This window comes from Sitophilus oryzae, unplaced genomic scaffold (genome assembly GCF_002938485.1).
Source record: "Sitophilus oryzae breed Bouriz unplaced genomic scaffold, Soryzae_2.0 scaffold_808_pilon_pilon, whole genome shotgun sequence".
NCBI classification, from domain to species: Eukaryota; Metazoa; Arthropoda; class Insecta; order Coleoptera; family Curculionidae; genus Sitophilus; species Sitophilus oryzae.
The window spans coordinates 2,663,077-2,677,271 of record NW_022147426.1 but is presented as its reverse complement, the minus strand read 5'-3'; the positions used below and the strand labels follow the sequence as shown (position 1 = coordinate 2,677,271).

Genomic DNA, 14,195 nt, shown 5'->3' with positions numbered 1-14,195 from the left:
TGCAGATTAAAATAAGTAAAAAAGTTCGTATAAATGTATGTCCTAAAATGCTTAGTTTCGGAGATACAGGGTGTAGAAGTTTCATTTTTATTTCGATTTTTTCCAAATAATTTATGAAGTAACGTCAATATTTGGATGAAAATTGGTGTCTGGTATTTTTTTGTCATGAGAAATTTGATTTTCATGTCAATATGACTCCTACTTGTAGAGGGCGCCACCTACATATTTTTTAACTGCTTTGGTTCGTCCATACCTGTATAAAACTACCGAGTAAAAAAATATACATTTACGATTTTTTTACATAAAAAAGGTCTCTTGGTAAAAATCGCTACGAGTAATGGTTCTTGAGATATTTGGAATCAAAATTATCAATACATGTCATCATTGACATAAATTAAATATGTTGACTAAATAATTATTAGACTGAAATCATAAATTTGAAACTTTTTGTGCCAAAAGTTCAACAGAAACTGTTTAATCATATTATTATGATTAATTTAAAAAAATAAAAATTTATTATTTCAGTCAAATAACATGTATTGACTATTTCCATTTTAAATATCTTGAGAATGGTTGCTCGTAGCGATTTTTACCAGGAGACATTTTTTACGTAAAAAGTCACGGAAATGTATATTTTTTCAGTCAGTAGTTTTATACAGGTACGGACGAAAAGTTATTACTCTTCAAAACATTTAAAACACATGTAGGTGACGCCCTCTACAAGTATGAGTCATTTTGACATCAAAATCAAATTTCTCATGTCACAAAACCCTCACACATTAATTTTCATCCAAATATTGACGTTACTTCAGAAATTATTTGGAAAAAATCGAAATAAAAATGAAACTTCTACACCCCGTATCTCCGAAACTAAGCATTTTAGGACATACATTTATACGAACTTTTTTACTTATTTTTATCTGCAGAATATGCTGCCGAAGTTTCCGGAATACAGTCCGGACCACCCTGTATATTATAAAAAGAAAATGGTTAAGAGTTAATTCCACAATAATATTTATTGAAACTTTATCAAAAATATTAGAGAGTTAAAAATTAACAGTATATTGTTTTATTAGGTAACATTTATAGTAAAAATGATACTTTTTGTAGCTAGGCTGTACGTTTGACAGTCGAGACACAAATAGTTATTTGTGTACCAAGGCCGTATCAATTTTACGGCCTTAAGGGCTCGAACTCACTGACGACCAGGTCGCAACGACCTGGCCGTCGCGTCGGCTGGCCGGATGTATTGCGTTTTTAGCTGCGACCAGATGAAGGACCAGTTTCAACAGAGTTGTCAAATCTAACGATTTTTTACGTTTTACCAATTAGAAAATATTGTTTCAGAAATGTTAAAATATCCGAGTTAACTAAAAAGCGAAGTTGCTATTCACAACAAACAAAAAGCATTGTGTACGCGCGAACGACAAAAAGGGAGATATTCTGTTTCTTTTTTCTACTGATATGGCGCCTTTATCGACTTTTGAAGTAAACATATTAGGGCCATCGTAAAAAAAGATCGTCAGACACTGGCTCTAAATATAAGCAGGTAGAAAATTTAGCTTCCAGTTATTTCAATGTTTACAATATAACGAAGAATCTACAACAGTAATTACTTCTATTTTTATGAATGTTTAAGTTACTTTCTTAATTTTTTTTTTTCAAAATAATGTACCTAGTAGAAATATAGTCTAATGAACCCTGTTTGAAAAACGTTAAATTTAATATAATATTTAAAATACAGTTGTCCTCCTTGTACATGACTACAATACAACTAAAAAAACTAATTTAATAAAAAAAAACAAGTGATTGTAGAAAAACTTTAAATATTATTTTTTTTATTTTTTAACATCGAAACTCAAAGGTATAATAACGGGTATCATACCAACCACATAAATAGAGTAGGTATGTCATATAAAAATGTTTTGAGTTTTTACTAGAATCGACCCTTGATAAAAAAACGGATTAGATTTAAGTTTACCTTTGATCCAGTCTGTATACTATTTCTTTGGATTTTCTGCACGTGTGGAAAAACTACACTAAAACACTATATCTTATAGAAAATAAAATATTGTGCCTTGAATTTGAGTGATTTCATCTGAAAAATTATTAATTTGGAAGAAAACCGGCAACAAGCGGCAGAAAATAATAATATTTCCGTGCAGTCTTCTGGCCGCAACGACCAACGGACGGCCAGGACCACAGGCAGGGTTGCCACAAGCTACACAATTGTGTATTTTGCTACACATTTGCTTCCATGACTGCACAGCTACACCACAATGGCCTGTGCTACACATTTTGAGAATTTATATATTTATTATAAAAAATAATACCAGAACAGTAAATCAGCTGACAAAAGCTGTTTTTTTTTGCTTTTAAGTTATCTAAGTTACATTAAAAGAGGCCGCAAGTGAACTTTAAATTTTGAACTGACAAATATCATTTTCGGTCATCTATTGGTCGAATCAAAAACGGTAAATAGACAGGATTGCTTAATTCTTTAAATAATACATAACACGTACTTTGTTTAGTTCGGTCCACTTGTTGGCATACATAAATAATATTCAATTCCTATTTCACTTTTCCTCCCATATCAGCAAGGACTGCAGTTTCTATGAACAAATTTGGCCGATTAAACAGTCCTGAATTGTTTACAGTTTTTAAACAGACTTTTTAACCGGTCTAATTTTTCCATAAAATCGTTAGTTTCGCGACATCAATTTTGACATCATTGCAATATTTGCTGGCATGAGAAGAAATTACATGGGAAATGATTGAAATGAATATATTGACGTATACAAACGAGTGGAAGTAAGACTCTTATCGAGACTCGTAACTATGCTTTAAAATTTGGCGATTTTACGTCTTATTCTTGGTCTTATTATGTATATAGTTTACAATTATTGGTCATGGATTGCTACACAATGCTACACATTTTTATGGCCAAGTTCTGCACAATCAAAAATTTTCTTGTGGCAACCCTGACCACAGGACGTTAGCTGTGACGTTAGTGTGCGCTATTCCATTTGATTTAATGGTATTAGAGGTAGGTGCGGCCTGGCCGGTGCGACCTGGTCGTCAGTGTGTTTGAGCCCTAAAACGGCGTGAAAGACGGTCTTAATACGGTCATAGTACGAAAAGGGTGAAAACCATTTTATTTAAGAAAGGCTGAAAAATATATATTTTACTTAATTTATTAATATCTCTAAAACTATCGAAATATATTTACTCATATCTTAGGGTTATATAAAGTGGTCTGAAAGAAAGACAAAAATACAATAATATACAGGGTGCTCCGTTTAAAAAAAAATCCCGATCCACTCACACTTTTTTGAGCCACCCTATAGAATTTAAAATATTTTATATTTTATATATTTCCTGAAATACATCCTAGAACATACTGTAGGTTTGCATTTAAACAAAATTCTCAAGTTTTTTTATTCTAGGAACTGTAGATGCCCGACGCACTATTGCCGGACCCTGTAGATATTATTTAAAATAAAATCTGGTGGAATTTACACTTACCCATTTCTATTCTATATTCCATTTTCGACTTATGAACATGTGTGACCTTTCCTATATATTGTATGTACAGGGTGGATCAAATTCGACGCTTTTAAATGGAAACACCCTTTTCTATAGGAGATAGACGAAAACTAATATCGGTGTCTGGAGCTCAATTTTCATCAAAAACATGATGGTGAAAACCGCACATCAATATCTGTTACCGTTTCGGAGTTACGGGGTGTTTTTCAAAAATGTGCATTTTTAACAAATCGCTGTAACTTTTTTGCTATGGAAAATTTTGTATTTCTATGAAAACATTTCCAAAGCACCTTTTTACGTAGAATTTAATGGTTTAAGTATTTTTTTTTAAATTAATAATTTAAGAGTTATCAACAGAAAAATTGATTTTTTATTTGGGACACCCTCTATATTTTTAATTAACTGAAAATAATTTAAAATTACCTTTCCAAAAATATAGCACACTTGATATTTTGTTACAATCCCCTTCGAAATACAGAATTTTTAAAAGTTCGCCACTTTTAACTAGTAGGCTTTGGACCCCTTATTGATGATATGCGCTCAATGGAACTCGAAAACATATTTTTCCAGCAAGACGACGCACCGCCTCTGAACGCTAAACGCTGAACAGCAAATTTTTGCAGCCAATTTCAAGAATAATTGAATAGCTAACCAAGATCCCAGCCGTTGGCCGTCGAGACCGCCTGACTTAGTGCCCATGGATCTAATCCTATGGATATATTTGCGGAAGAATAAAGATTTCTTATTCTTCCGTATAATCTAGACAAGAATTAGAAATACTTAGCAGTTATGAGAGGGTATCTTTCACCTCCACTGAGTTAATGAATTCCGCGAGAAATGTTCAAAAACTTCCCCGTCTGTCCATAACAGAAGACGGTTGATATGTTGAACACCTGTAGTAAAATCTGATGTCTTGGTTTGCTATTTATTTTTATTGTTATTAGATTTAGTTTAAATGTGTTGATGCTGGTTAAATATATTTTAAATTGTTATAAAATTCTGCATCTCTCATAGCAAATATTATTTTTGTTTTAATTGATGCTCATAGCTAGATTTTTTTTTGCATTACAGCCGGTGCCATTCAAAGCCTACTTATTTAAAGCGGGCGAATTTTTATATACTCTATATCTAGAAGAGGAATCGAGCAAAATATCAAGTGTGTTATATTTTGGAAAGGTAATTTGAAATTATTTTCAATAAATTAAAATATACAGGGTGTCCCATATAAAAAATCAAATTTTCTGTTGATAATTCTTAAATTATTAATTTTAAAAAAAATTATACTTAAACCATTAAATTCTACGTAAAAGATGCTTTGAAATGTTTTCATAAAAATACAAAATTTTCCATAGCAAAAAGTTACAGCGATTTGATTAAAATGCATATTTTGAAAAACACCCCGTAACTCCGAAACGGTAACAGATATCGATATGCGGTTTTCACCATTATGTTTTTGACAAAAATTGAGCTCCAGACACCGATATTAGTTTTCGTCTATCTCCTATAGAAAAGGGTGTTTCCATTTAAAAGCGTCTAATTTGACCCACCCTGTACAGTAGATAATAGGTGCCTTTTTCCTTTAAATGTATCGAGCATATCAAAAACTTCCTACAAAATGCGATCGGACCAAATAAAAGCAACAAAACTGAACAAACATTGTATGTATTTAACTGTATATCGCCAGAATTTTGTTTTACAATGAGAAATTAATATTTTAATGATGAATTCTTTATAATAAATTTATGCCGTGTGATCAAATAAAAATGACGTCACAGTAGGCATAGACATAAGATTTCAGTTCCAGATTTATTTACTTGTATCTGGTAAAAATACTAACCTTTGTTGCATATACACGTGGATCAAAACATTATGCCAAAATGTTGTCCTAATATAATATGCCATCCATTATATAGTGTTAGATATAATAATAAAACGAGATATTTGTTAATATAACAAAAACCACATTAACAGACCTTAAAAAGCTTTTAAAAAAATGAAATACACACTATTGTTTAATTTATTTTTCCCCACCTCTGAGCTAAAAGAACTGCAACACTGCCATACTTCTCCACTGTTTAAAAGCTACCCGAACCGGCACTAGTGGGCCTCTAACCACTTATTAACTAGAGGTGGCGCCCGAGATCTTCTAAAAGCAACAATACAAGAAACTTAAGCGTCAGTAACGCAACTCAGAAAGAGCTACGTTGCAAGTTTCTCTGTCATATTTCCGGAACTGACAAAGATAAGTTCTACAGGTAACTTTGTGTCACCCTGTATGTCATACCGTTTCCGAGATCCTAATATGTTGCGAGTCGAATTTGAAACACCCGGTATGTAACTTAAATTTCCTAAAACGTTTCTGTAATATTTTAATTATCTAACTGTTACAAAAGTTTCAATGTAAAATACCTAATTTTATTCATAGCTGCCTTTCAAAATCCCCATTCAATAATGTTTGTTATTGTATATTGTATATCTAAAAAAAATATGAAACTGAAACTAAGGAATAAGATAGCTGACACCTGATTTTTTACTCATTTCGACAGCCATAATTATTGAAAAAAAATAGAAAGTCATTTTAAACAATCGAAATGAAATAAGAAACAGGTAGCAGGTTACATATTTTGGATTTGAATATACGTACAGGGTGTCCCATTTTCGTTTGAGTAGGGGTACAAAAAGATATACGGTATTCAGATTACTGTGTTACTTTTTTATGAAACTAAAAATTCTACATACAGATTTGTCCTAGTCTTCACAGAATACAGAATTCTACGTGCAAAATTCTATGGGACTTTTTCTTCTTTTCGATAAGTTATAAGATACCGAGATTAAAATTCGCCCTGTATTTCAGGAACTAAGAGGGCTAGGACAAATATGTGTGTTGCATGTTTAGTTTCATAAAAAATGTAGCACAGTAATGTGAGTAATACTAAAACCTCACCTTTGTACCTCTGCTCATAAAGAGATAGATACTCTGTCAAACACACGAAAATGGGACACCCTGTACATACTTAAATTATTTAAATAAGTAGTTGTATGTATTACATAGAAAAAATAATTTATTTTTAATGCCCTCTGTATTATATTATTATTTTTAAATATAAATAAATTGATAAATAAAATTTCCAGAATATGTTTATTTAACCTCATATAAATGCTTCATAATCATTTTAATTCTAATTTAATTTGGTATTATTCTTAATTCTCTTTTTACAGCTAAGTTAGTGAATGAAAAAGCTATATAATTTAACATAAAGTGACCACTTATTCTATATAAAATGACGCTTAAAAATACTAAATATATTATTGGTTCACCTTGTATATACCAAGAAATTTTCCAGCTTCTAATGTAATTTTCAAAATGGCGAGTCTTTGAAATGCGCCAAATAAAAAATTGAAGCTTTAGCAAAATATATTTTTCGTGTTGTAGCTATACCATAAAAAGAAAGGCAGTAAAATAATTATTTAATGAATTATGTTGACAAAATGGTGAAGGAATTTTTAATTTATTAAAATTTCCGCCTTAATAAATGAGTCTAATTTATGTACGAAAATCATTTAGCTATAATTAATATTTTTCTATAGCCTATCTAATATTTAGTTATGCTACCTAAATGCCAAAAAAACTGAATATTGTAGGTAGGTACCGTATGATCGAAAAAAACAGTGTCGTATTTGACTTGAAAATGAACATTACCCATATAATTTTACATATAAAATGACAGCACTCTTCATTTTATAGAAATCACTGACGCCGTTTTTTTATCGATCATATTGTGTTTAAAAGTAAGTTACTAGTAAAGTTCCACCTATATTAGTTCCCTATTAATCAGCTATATAAAAAAGTGTATATTTGGTTGCCTATGCTCAAATAGCTAATGTAAGTAATGTAGGTAAAAAATTAATTTAATTTAATTGCAAGAGTATACAGCTTTTAAAATTATGAAATTAAACATGCTAATTAAATCTAGCTGAAAAAAATTTAGTATATTATAAAGAAAAAATACTTACTTTGTAGAAAAGTTCGAAATATCCATCATATTCACTTTTAAAGATTAAAATATATCTTTACATTCTTTATGAGTTAATACTCATAAACAATGTAAAGATATATTTATCCTCAAACTTATAAGAGATGGCAATTAAGGAGTCGTTTTTAATAAACAAAAAGATATTAATAATTTGCGACTTTAATGCCATCTCTTATAAGTTTGAGGATACTATTAGCTCATATGCAATTTTTAAACCGTTGGTGCTGCCCTCTGTCAAAATTCATCAAAATAAATATCGATCTTCCAAAAGCAAAAATGGCAAACATTGTTTACGTCATTTAAATTGCAAAATATATTTTTCATTTCATCATAAAGGCTTATATTTGTTTAAATTATAAATTAAATAACATGAAATTTCTCTAAAATTCATGTGCATTTTGACTAGAAAGCGTATTTAAAAAAATCGACTTCATAATGGCAAACAAATTTGTAATTAAGAGGCCATATTTTCAAAGGCATCATAGATAACAAAAATATTAAAACGTTTTTTTCCATAAATTTAATCATTTGATGTTAAATAAAAAGACGGCCTTAAATTTGTAATATTAAAGGAATAAAACGAGAAAAAAATGTTAATGACCCCGACTGACGCCAAGGCCGCCATTTTGTTGCTTTTACGTGAGAAGCACATGGTCTCGAAATAATCTAGAAATTTTTATATACTTACTGTTATTGAATTATAGGACTTAAGATTAGTTTTTAGCATTAAATATTGACAAACAAAAACTGCTATTTTTTAGGCATCAATTTCTTTCAGTTTATGTGAAAAACTGACTTAAAAACATAATAAAACACCACATCTAGGTTGTTTTATTCATTTTTATTAAAAAACTCACTCACAGTAGTAACTTCCATGTTACTAAAGTGTTGCAATTCAATTTAAAATTTATATAAATACCTATTAAATCTACTTTTGAGTATTCTTTATACCCTTTTATATAAAGTCAGTCTTCTAGGACTTAACAATATATATTTCTTTCTTTTATCATTTAAAAATACTTTATATATCTAATAAGAGGTAGATTTTTGTACATAATACTATGTAACTTTTTTATGTTTAGAAGAAAAAAATTGAGAAAGTTTTAGAGAGATTATTTATTAATTATATTATAATGAGAATAAAGAGGTTCTTTAAATTTATAAAAGTGTAAGGTAATCTATTTTGAACATTTATCAAATCGGTATCACCCTGTTTAAATAAAATATGACATAAAAAAAGGTGTGAATTTTACTTTACAAAAATACTCTTAAGTTTACTTAAGATTATTACAAATTAATACAAAACAAACTATAGCAAATAAGATCCTGTCTTAAAAATACAAGAATGAACGTTAAGATTGTGGAAGATGCTTTTTTTACACGTCATTAGTTCTAAGAGCAAATAATGCTCTATGCACATTCAGTTCCGCACACAAGTTAACTTAAACCTACACATACACTGGCTAGTAAGGCTGATGCCTCTGGCCACCTCTACCGCCTCCGCGACCTCCTCTTCCGGTGCCTCCTCTGCCTCCTCCGTAGTTGCCGCCACCAGTGCCGCCGTAGCTTGACTCCATTCCGTATCCACCTCCATAGCCTCCACCGTAGTAGTCGTAGCCACCACTGTATCCATTATCGTAGCCTGCATAACCATAGTCATTCCAGCCTCCTTGACCACCCCATCCGCCTCCCCAGCCTCCTTGGCCTCCACGACCACCACCGCGGCCTCCTCTTCCTCCCCAGCCTCCTCGGCCCATCATGTTGTTTGGTTGGGTGGCTGCTTTCTTAACGTCCACTTGCTTGTCTTTTATGGTTTGCTTGGGTTTCTTCAAGAGGTCCTTAACGATGGCATCATTTTCAAAAGTAATAAAACAAAAGCCCTTTCTCTGATTTTTGGTTTTGTCGAAGGGCATTTCGACTTGGGTGATATTGCCGAATTGAGAGAAATAGGTTTTGATGTCCTCGTCGGTCAATTCGGCGGTGATACCGCCGACAAAGATTTTGCCGGGTTTGGCTTTAGCTTTCTTGGCGTCCACTTGTTTGTTGTTGATGGTGTGTTCTTTTTGAGCCAGGACTTGTTCGACGGTCTCGGGAGAATTGAACACGACAAAAGCAAAGCCCTTTGACTTACCGGTTTGGGGATTCATTTTGAGGGTGACGCTTTGGATGGGGCCATACTTGACGAAGTAATTTTCGATTTCTTTTTCGGTGGTTTCTAGCGTCAAACCGCCGACAAAAAGTTTCTTGTCTTCATCCAGACCGGGTTTGATAGCGTTAGCTCCATTTTGTGCTTGATCCATGGTGTTTTATCACTGTATTTCTTGCTTAAAACTACACGAACACGCGGACAACGTTAGCCAAGCTTCCGGCGTCACTGTCAAATGGCCGACTTCGAGCGCAAAAGAGAAACACACCGGCGTGGCTAGTTCTATCTCTGTCGCACAATAAGGGTTTAGGCGGGATTTCTGACACGTAGACCGGCTTCGACCGTCCTGCGCCGTAATTTAATATAAAATGCGATGAATTGGCCCTTGGGGACCTTTTATAATGGCCCTAAATTCTAATTGTACGGGATTTCCAAGAATAAAATCGACCTTCGATATTTTATATTCGAATAATTCTAGTCGCCAAATTGTTCTCAGCCGGTATGATAAAGTAGAAAACTGCAAACTAACGATTGAAAAGCGTCATCTTGATCGCGTGAATCGCGTGCTTTCCGAATGAAAAGTAACGGGATGCACAGGGCAGTATTAAGAATATGAAATTATTGTAATATGGAAAAAAATCAAATTAATTAAAAATGTAAATATTGTCAAGAGAATCAAAGGTCTGTGAAATAAGAGCGTTTTGTATACCGTATGATCGAAAAAAAAAAAACGGCGTTAGCGATGGCTTATAAAATAGTAGGTATAAAAACAAAATTACTTATTTGTTGATTTCAAGAAAGTTGCGTTTCTTGTGCATTAACAAAAATAAAACAAAACCGCAAATTTTGAAATTGTTAAATTAAATGACTAACTTACACGTACAATAATATAATTGGTTAAAAATTACATTCAATACCTGGAATTCTACTATACCGGTATAAATTATTATAGAATACCTACCCGTTGTTTATTAATACAACGGGTATTCTATAGAGTTATAAAAGAAATTATAGGAAATTTTAAAACTTCGTCTGGTATGGTTATTTAGTAAATGTATTGTAGTAGTTTTATTACACTTTTCTTATACAGGGTAATGGTAAACCTGACGCCTTCAACTAATTTAAAGATATTAAATATTTTTATTTTTAATAAATTGCGAATGTCACATAATTAATTGTGCATAATTAATTATTTACTAAATCAACAACTAAAAGCGATCTCATGCCAGTTCAGTGTTCATTATAATTAAATTTGACAATCTAAAATTAATAAAATTATTTTATACAGGGTGTTTCAAAAACCAAATGCCCTCTCTCGTAGGGGGATTCGTTACGTAAAATAAGACACCATTTTTTTCGATTTATTATAATTTTCTTCTATGTGCTATTAGCGATTCGAATTAAATTTTGAGGATAAAATTTACTAGATGTGCTACATATTTAAATGGTATATAATACAGGGTATATAATGTCTAGATAGTTAGTTCAACTTCACAAAACCGGTTCAAAATAGATAACTCTCCCCTATATATTAGCATAGAAACATCTGTTTTTGAACCTTGGTCCGTCTGAATATTATCTTCACACAGCACTGCATCCAAAACTTATTTTATTATAAACACCCCGGCAAAAAATATCCGCCACTCTTAAAATTTGTGTTTTATAAATTTCTTATTTTTTATTCGATTCTTATGATATTTTTATTAGTTTGTAGATCTATTTATTTTTTTATTGATATGATCATTAAAAAAATTGGCGCCGGGAGGCACGTATAGTCGCCCATACTAAAATATGTTAATAAAAAGTTGGTAAACAGTTCTTTTAGTTTCAATTATCTCAAAAACTGCGACTTTGACTGATTTTGATGTTATTACAAATTTTGTTGCAAATATTATATAATCTTAAATTGAAAACCGCGTTTCGCTAGCTACTGTAATTTTGGAGTTACGATTTTTTAAAATTTTAGGTCATTAATGACCCAAATAACTCATTTTGAGTGAAATTAAAAAAACTTTTTTTTGTCGATCTTAATAGCCTATCATACCTGTTGGTATGGTCGGCTACAAAGTGTACCATACTTCATAGTTGGATGAAAGTATAGATAAAAATAAATGATAAAGTTCCTATGAACATATACAGGGTGAGTCTTAAAGTATACCAGAAACACAATTATATAAGGGTTTTTTTCCAACCCTTTCTTTTTACGAACTTTACAACTCTCATTTGGAAGATATGTTATACATTTTTACATATTTTTAATAAGTTAGGTTTAATATATTTTCTTTTAGTGGACCGATTTTGATGATTTTTTAACCAATTTGTGTTTCAAACTTTCACCAAAAAGATCAACGCATTTTATTTTTCCTCGTATCATAAACAGATGGGCATGCACGTTCCTTTTTAATTTGGAATGAGAAACTAAAATGTTAAATAATTTAGTTACAAATTGTTTAAATAATCTTAAAAATCAGTCCACTAGAACACAATATATAAAACTTTAAAATACATGAAAATTTTAAATTGCCCGTTTTTCGTGCCAGTTAGTGTATACAGGGTGTTCCAGAAATAAGTGCAATTATTTTAAGGGGTGGTAGATCTCGATAAAAGAAACATATTTCCTCTTTATCGTTTTTCAAATAAGTCCAAAATAACGGAGTTATTTTACTTTGAAAATTTCCAAAAAAATGATTTTTGGCTAAAATTTTGAGAACCACTGGATCTTTTTTGGATTTTCTTCCTTGTAAATTTATTCTAATACCTATGTTGCCATATTGTCAAGAAATTATGTTTCTTAACTAAAAACTAAAAAAAATTCCAAAAAATGTTTCAAATAATTTCGAATTTTCAAAAAAAAATTTTCGCGAAAAAAATTCATAGGCGTCTTTCTGGGGTTGAACTATACTACCAGTTAAAATATTTGCACTTATTTCTGGGACACCCTGTATAGTTCCCTTATAAGTAAAATTCTTACATTTCATGATTTCGCTATATAATACTAAAAAAACGGGATTTCTCGTTTATGAGTAGATATACAAAGATGCGGTTTTCTCATAACGCATTTTCGCCCTGTATTTCAGAAACTAAGAGTGCTAGGACAAATCTGCAGTGTGTAGAATCATAGTTGCATAGAAAACTAGCTAAGTAATATACGATAGAACCACAAATATCTTTGTATTTCTACTCATAAACGAGAAACCCTGTAAAAACACGAAAATGGCACAATGACACATGGCAAAAATGACACATATACTTCTGTACTCATTAACCCCATGCATTAACCCTTTATAAGGTGATGGTCTCTAAATCGACCACTTTAATTAAACTAGCTAATCAGTCGCGTGGAAGTGTAGTATCGCCCATTTTGATTGCTATGCTTATTTGTATGCGCGCTTTGGCCATTTAATCGACCTTATCTATATGCTGGCCGAATTAGCGCGAAAAGTTAACGTAAGCGGTTGAATATTCGACCAGTGAGCATTGGTGACGCTGAGGTCGCTGTGTATCATATAGGTAATAATTGTCGTCTGAGCATTTTCTATGCAAATGATTAACCCTTTATAGGTTGATGGTCGCTAAATCGACCACTTAAATTTAACCAACTAAACAGTCGCGTGGAAGTGTATTATCGCCCATTTTGCTTGCTATGCTTATTTCTATGCGCGCTTTGGCTATTTAATAAACCATATCTAAACGTTGGCCGAATTGGCGCGAAAAGTTCATGTAAGCGGTTGAATATTCGACCAGTGAGCGTTGGTGACACTGAGTTCGTTGTGTGTCATATAGGTAATAATTGTCGTCTAAGCATTTTCTATGCAAATTTCGTGTGATAAAAATTTAAAAATATCGAAACAAATGTATCTGTGACGTTTATTTCTTTTTATTTAACGCGCCAAATTTACGACTCAGATGATATTTTCTAAAATCGTTAATATATCCTGTATATTTTCGATCATTTCTCATAGGATACGAGTTTCTCGAAAAACAACAAAATTTGATTTAGTTGATATGGGCATATTTTTGAGTAGAGAACTAACAGAGATATTCAAAATGAACTTACTCTTTTTTCTTACATTGGATGTTACATACAGTTTAGACATTATTAGATTATTACATATTATCTATTTGCTTCAACAGTCACTGGTTGAAAAATCAACCACCACCACCCACTCCCTTATTTGTTAACTTTTTAAAAAAAATTTTTTTGAAAAATTTTGTGCTAGTTTATATATTTTTGAAGTCAATTAGATCAAACTAGAAAAAAAATTAGTACTGCCCTATATAAAGGGTTAAAGTTTCATCATTTATTACATCCTGCATATTGTGACTCGCTGGACTAGGCATCATTGAATGATTTTAGGAAAATTTTCAGATAAAGTTAAAAATAAAAATAAAGTGTGAGCGTAGTTTCTTCGGTGTTTGCTATTGAAGAGAGGACCCTGATGACGGGTGGTAAGTCTCTTATGCCGGGT

The 14,195-nt window shown here is 31.6% G+C and overlaps 1 protein-coding gene across 1 annotated transcript; it reads right to left on the bottom strand.

Annotated features, from left to right (window-relative positions):
- Positions 1–8,677: 8,677 nt before the first annotated feature.
- Positions 8,678–10,064, bottom strand: LOC115888804 (RNA-binding protein squid-like). The gene has a single exon (XM_030908647.1). It carries the CDS (start codon positions 9,878–9,880, stop codon positions 9,044–9,046), a length of 837 nt encoding a protein of 278 aa, XP_030764507.1. The 5' UTR covers positions 9,881–10,064; the 3' UTR covers positions 8,678–9,043.
- Between the last annotated feature and the right edge of the window lie 4,131 nt (positions 10,065–14,195).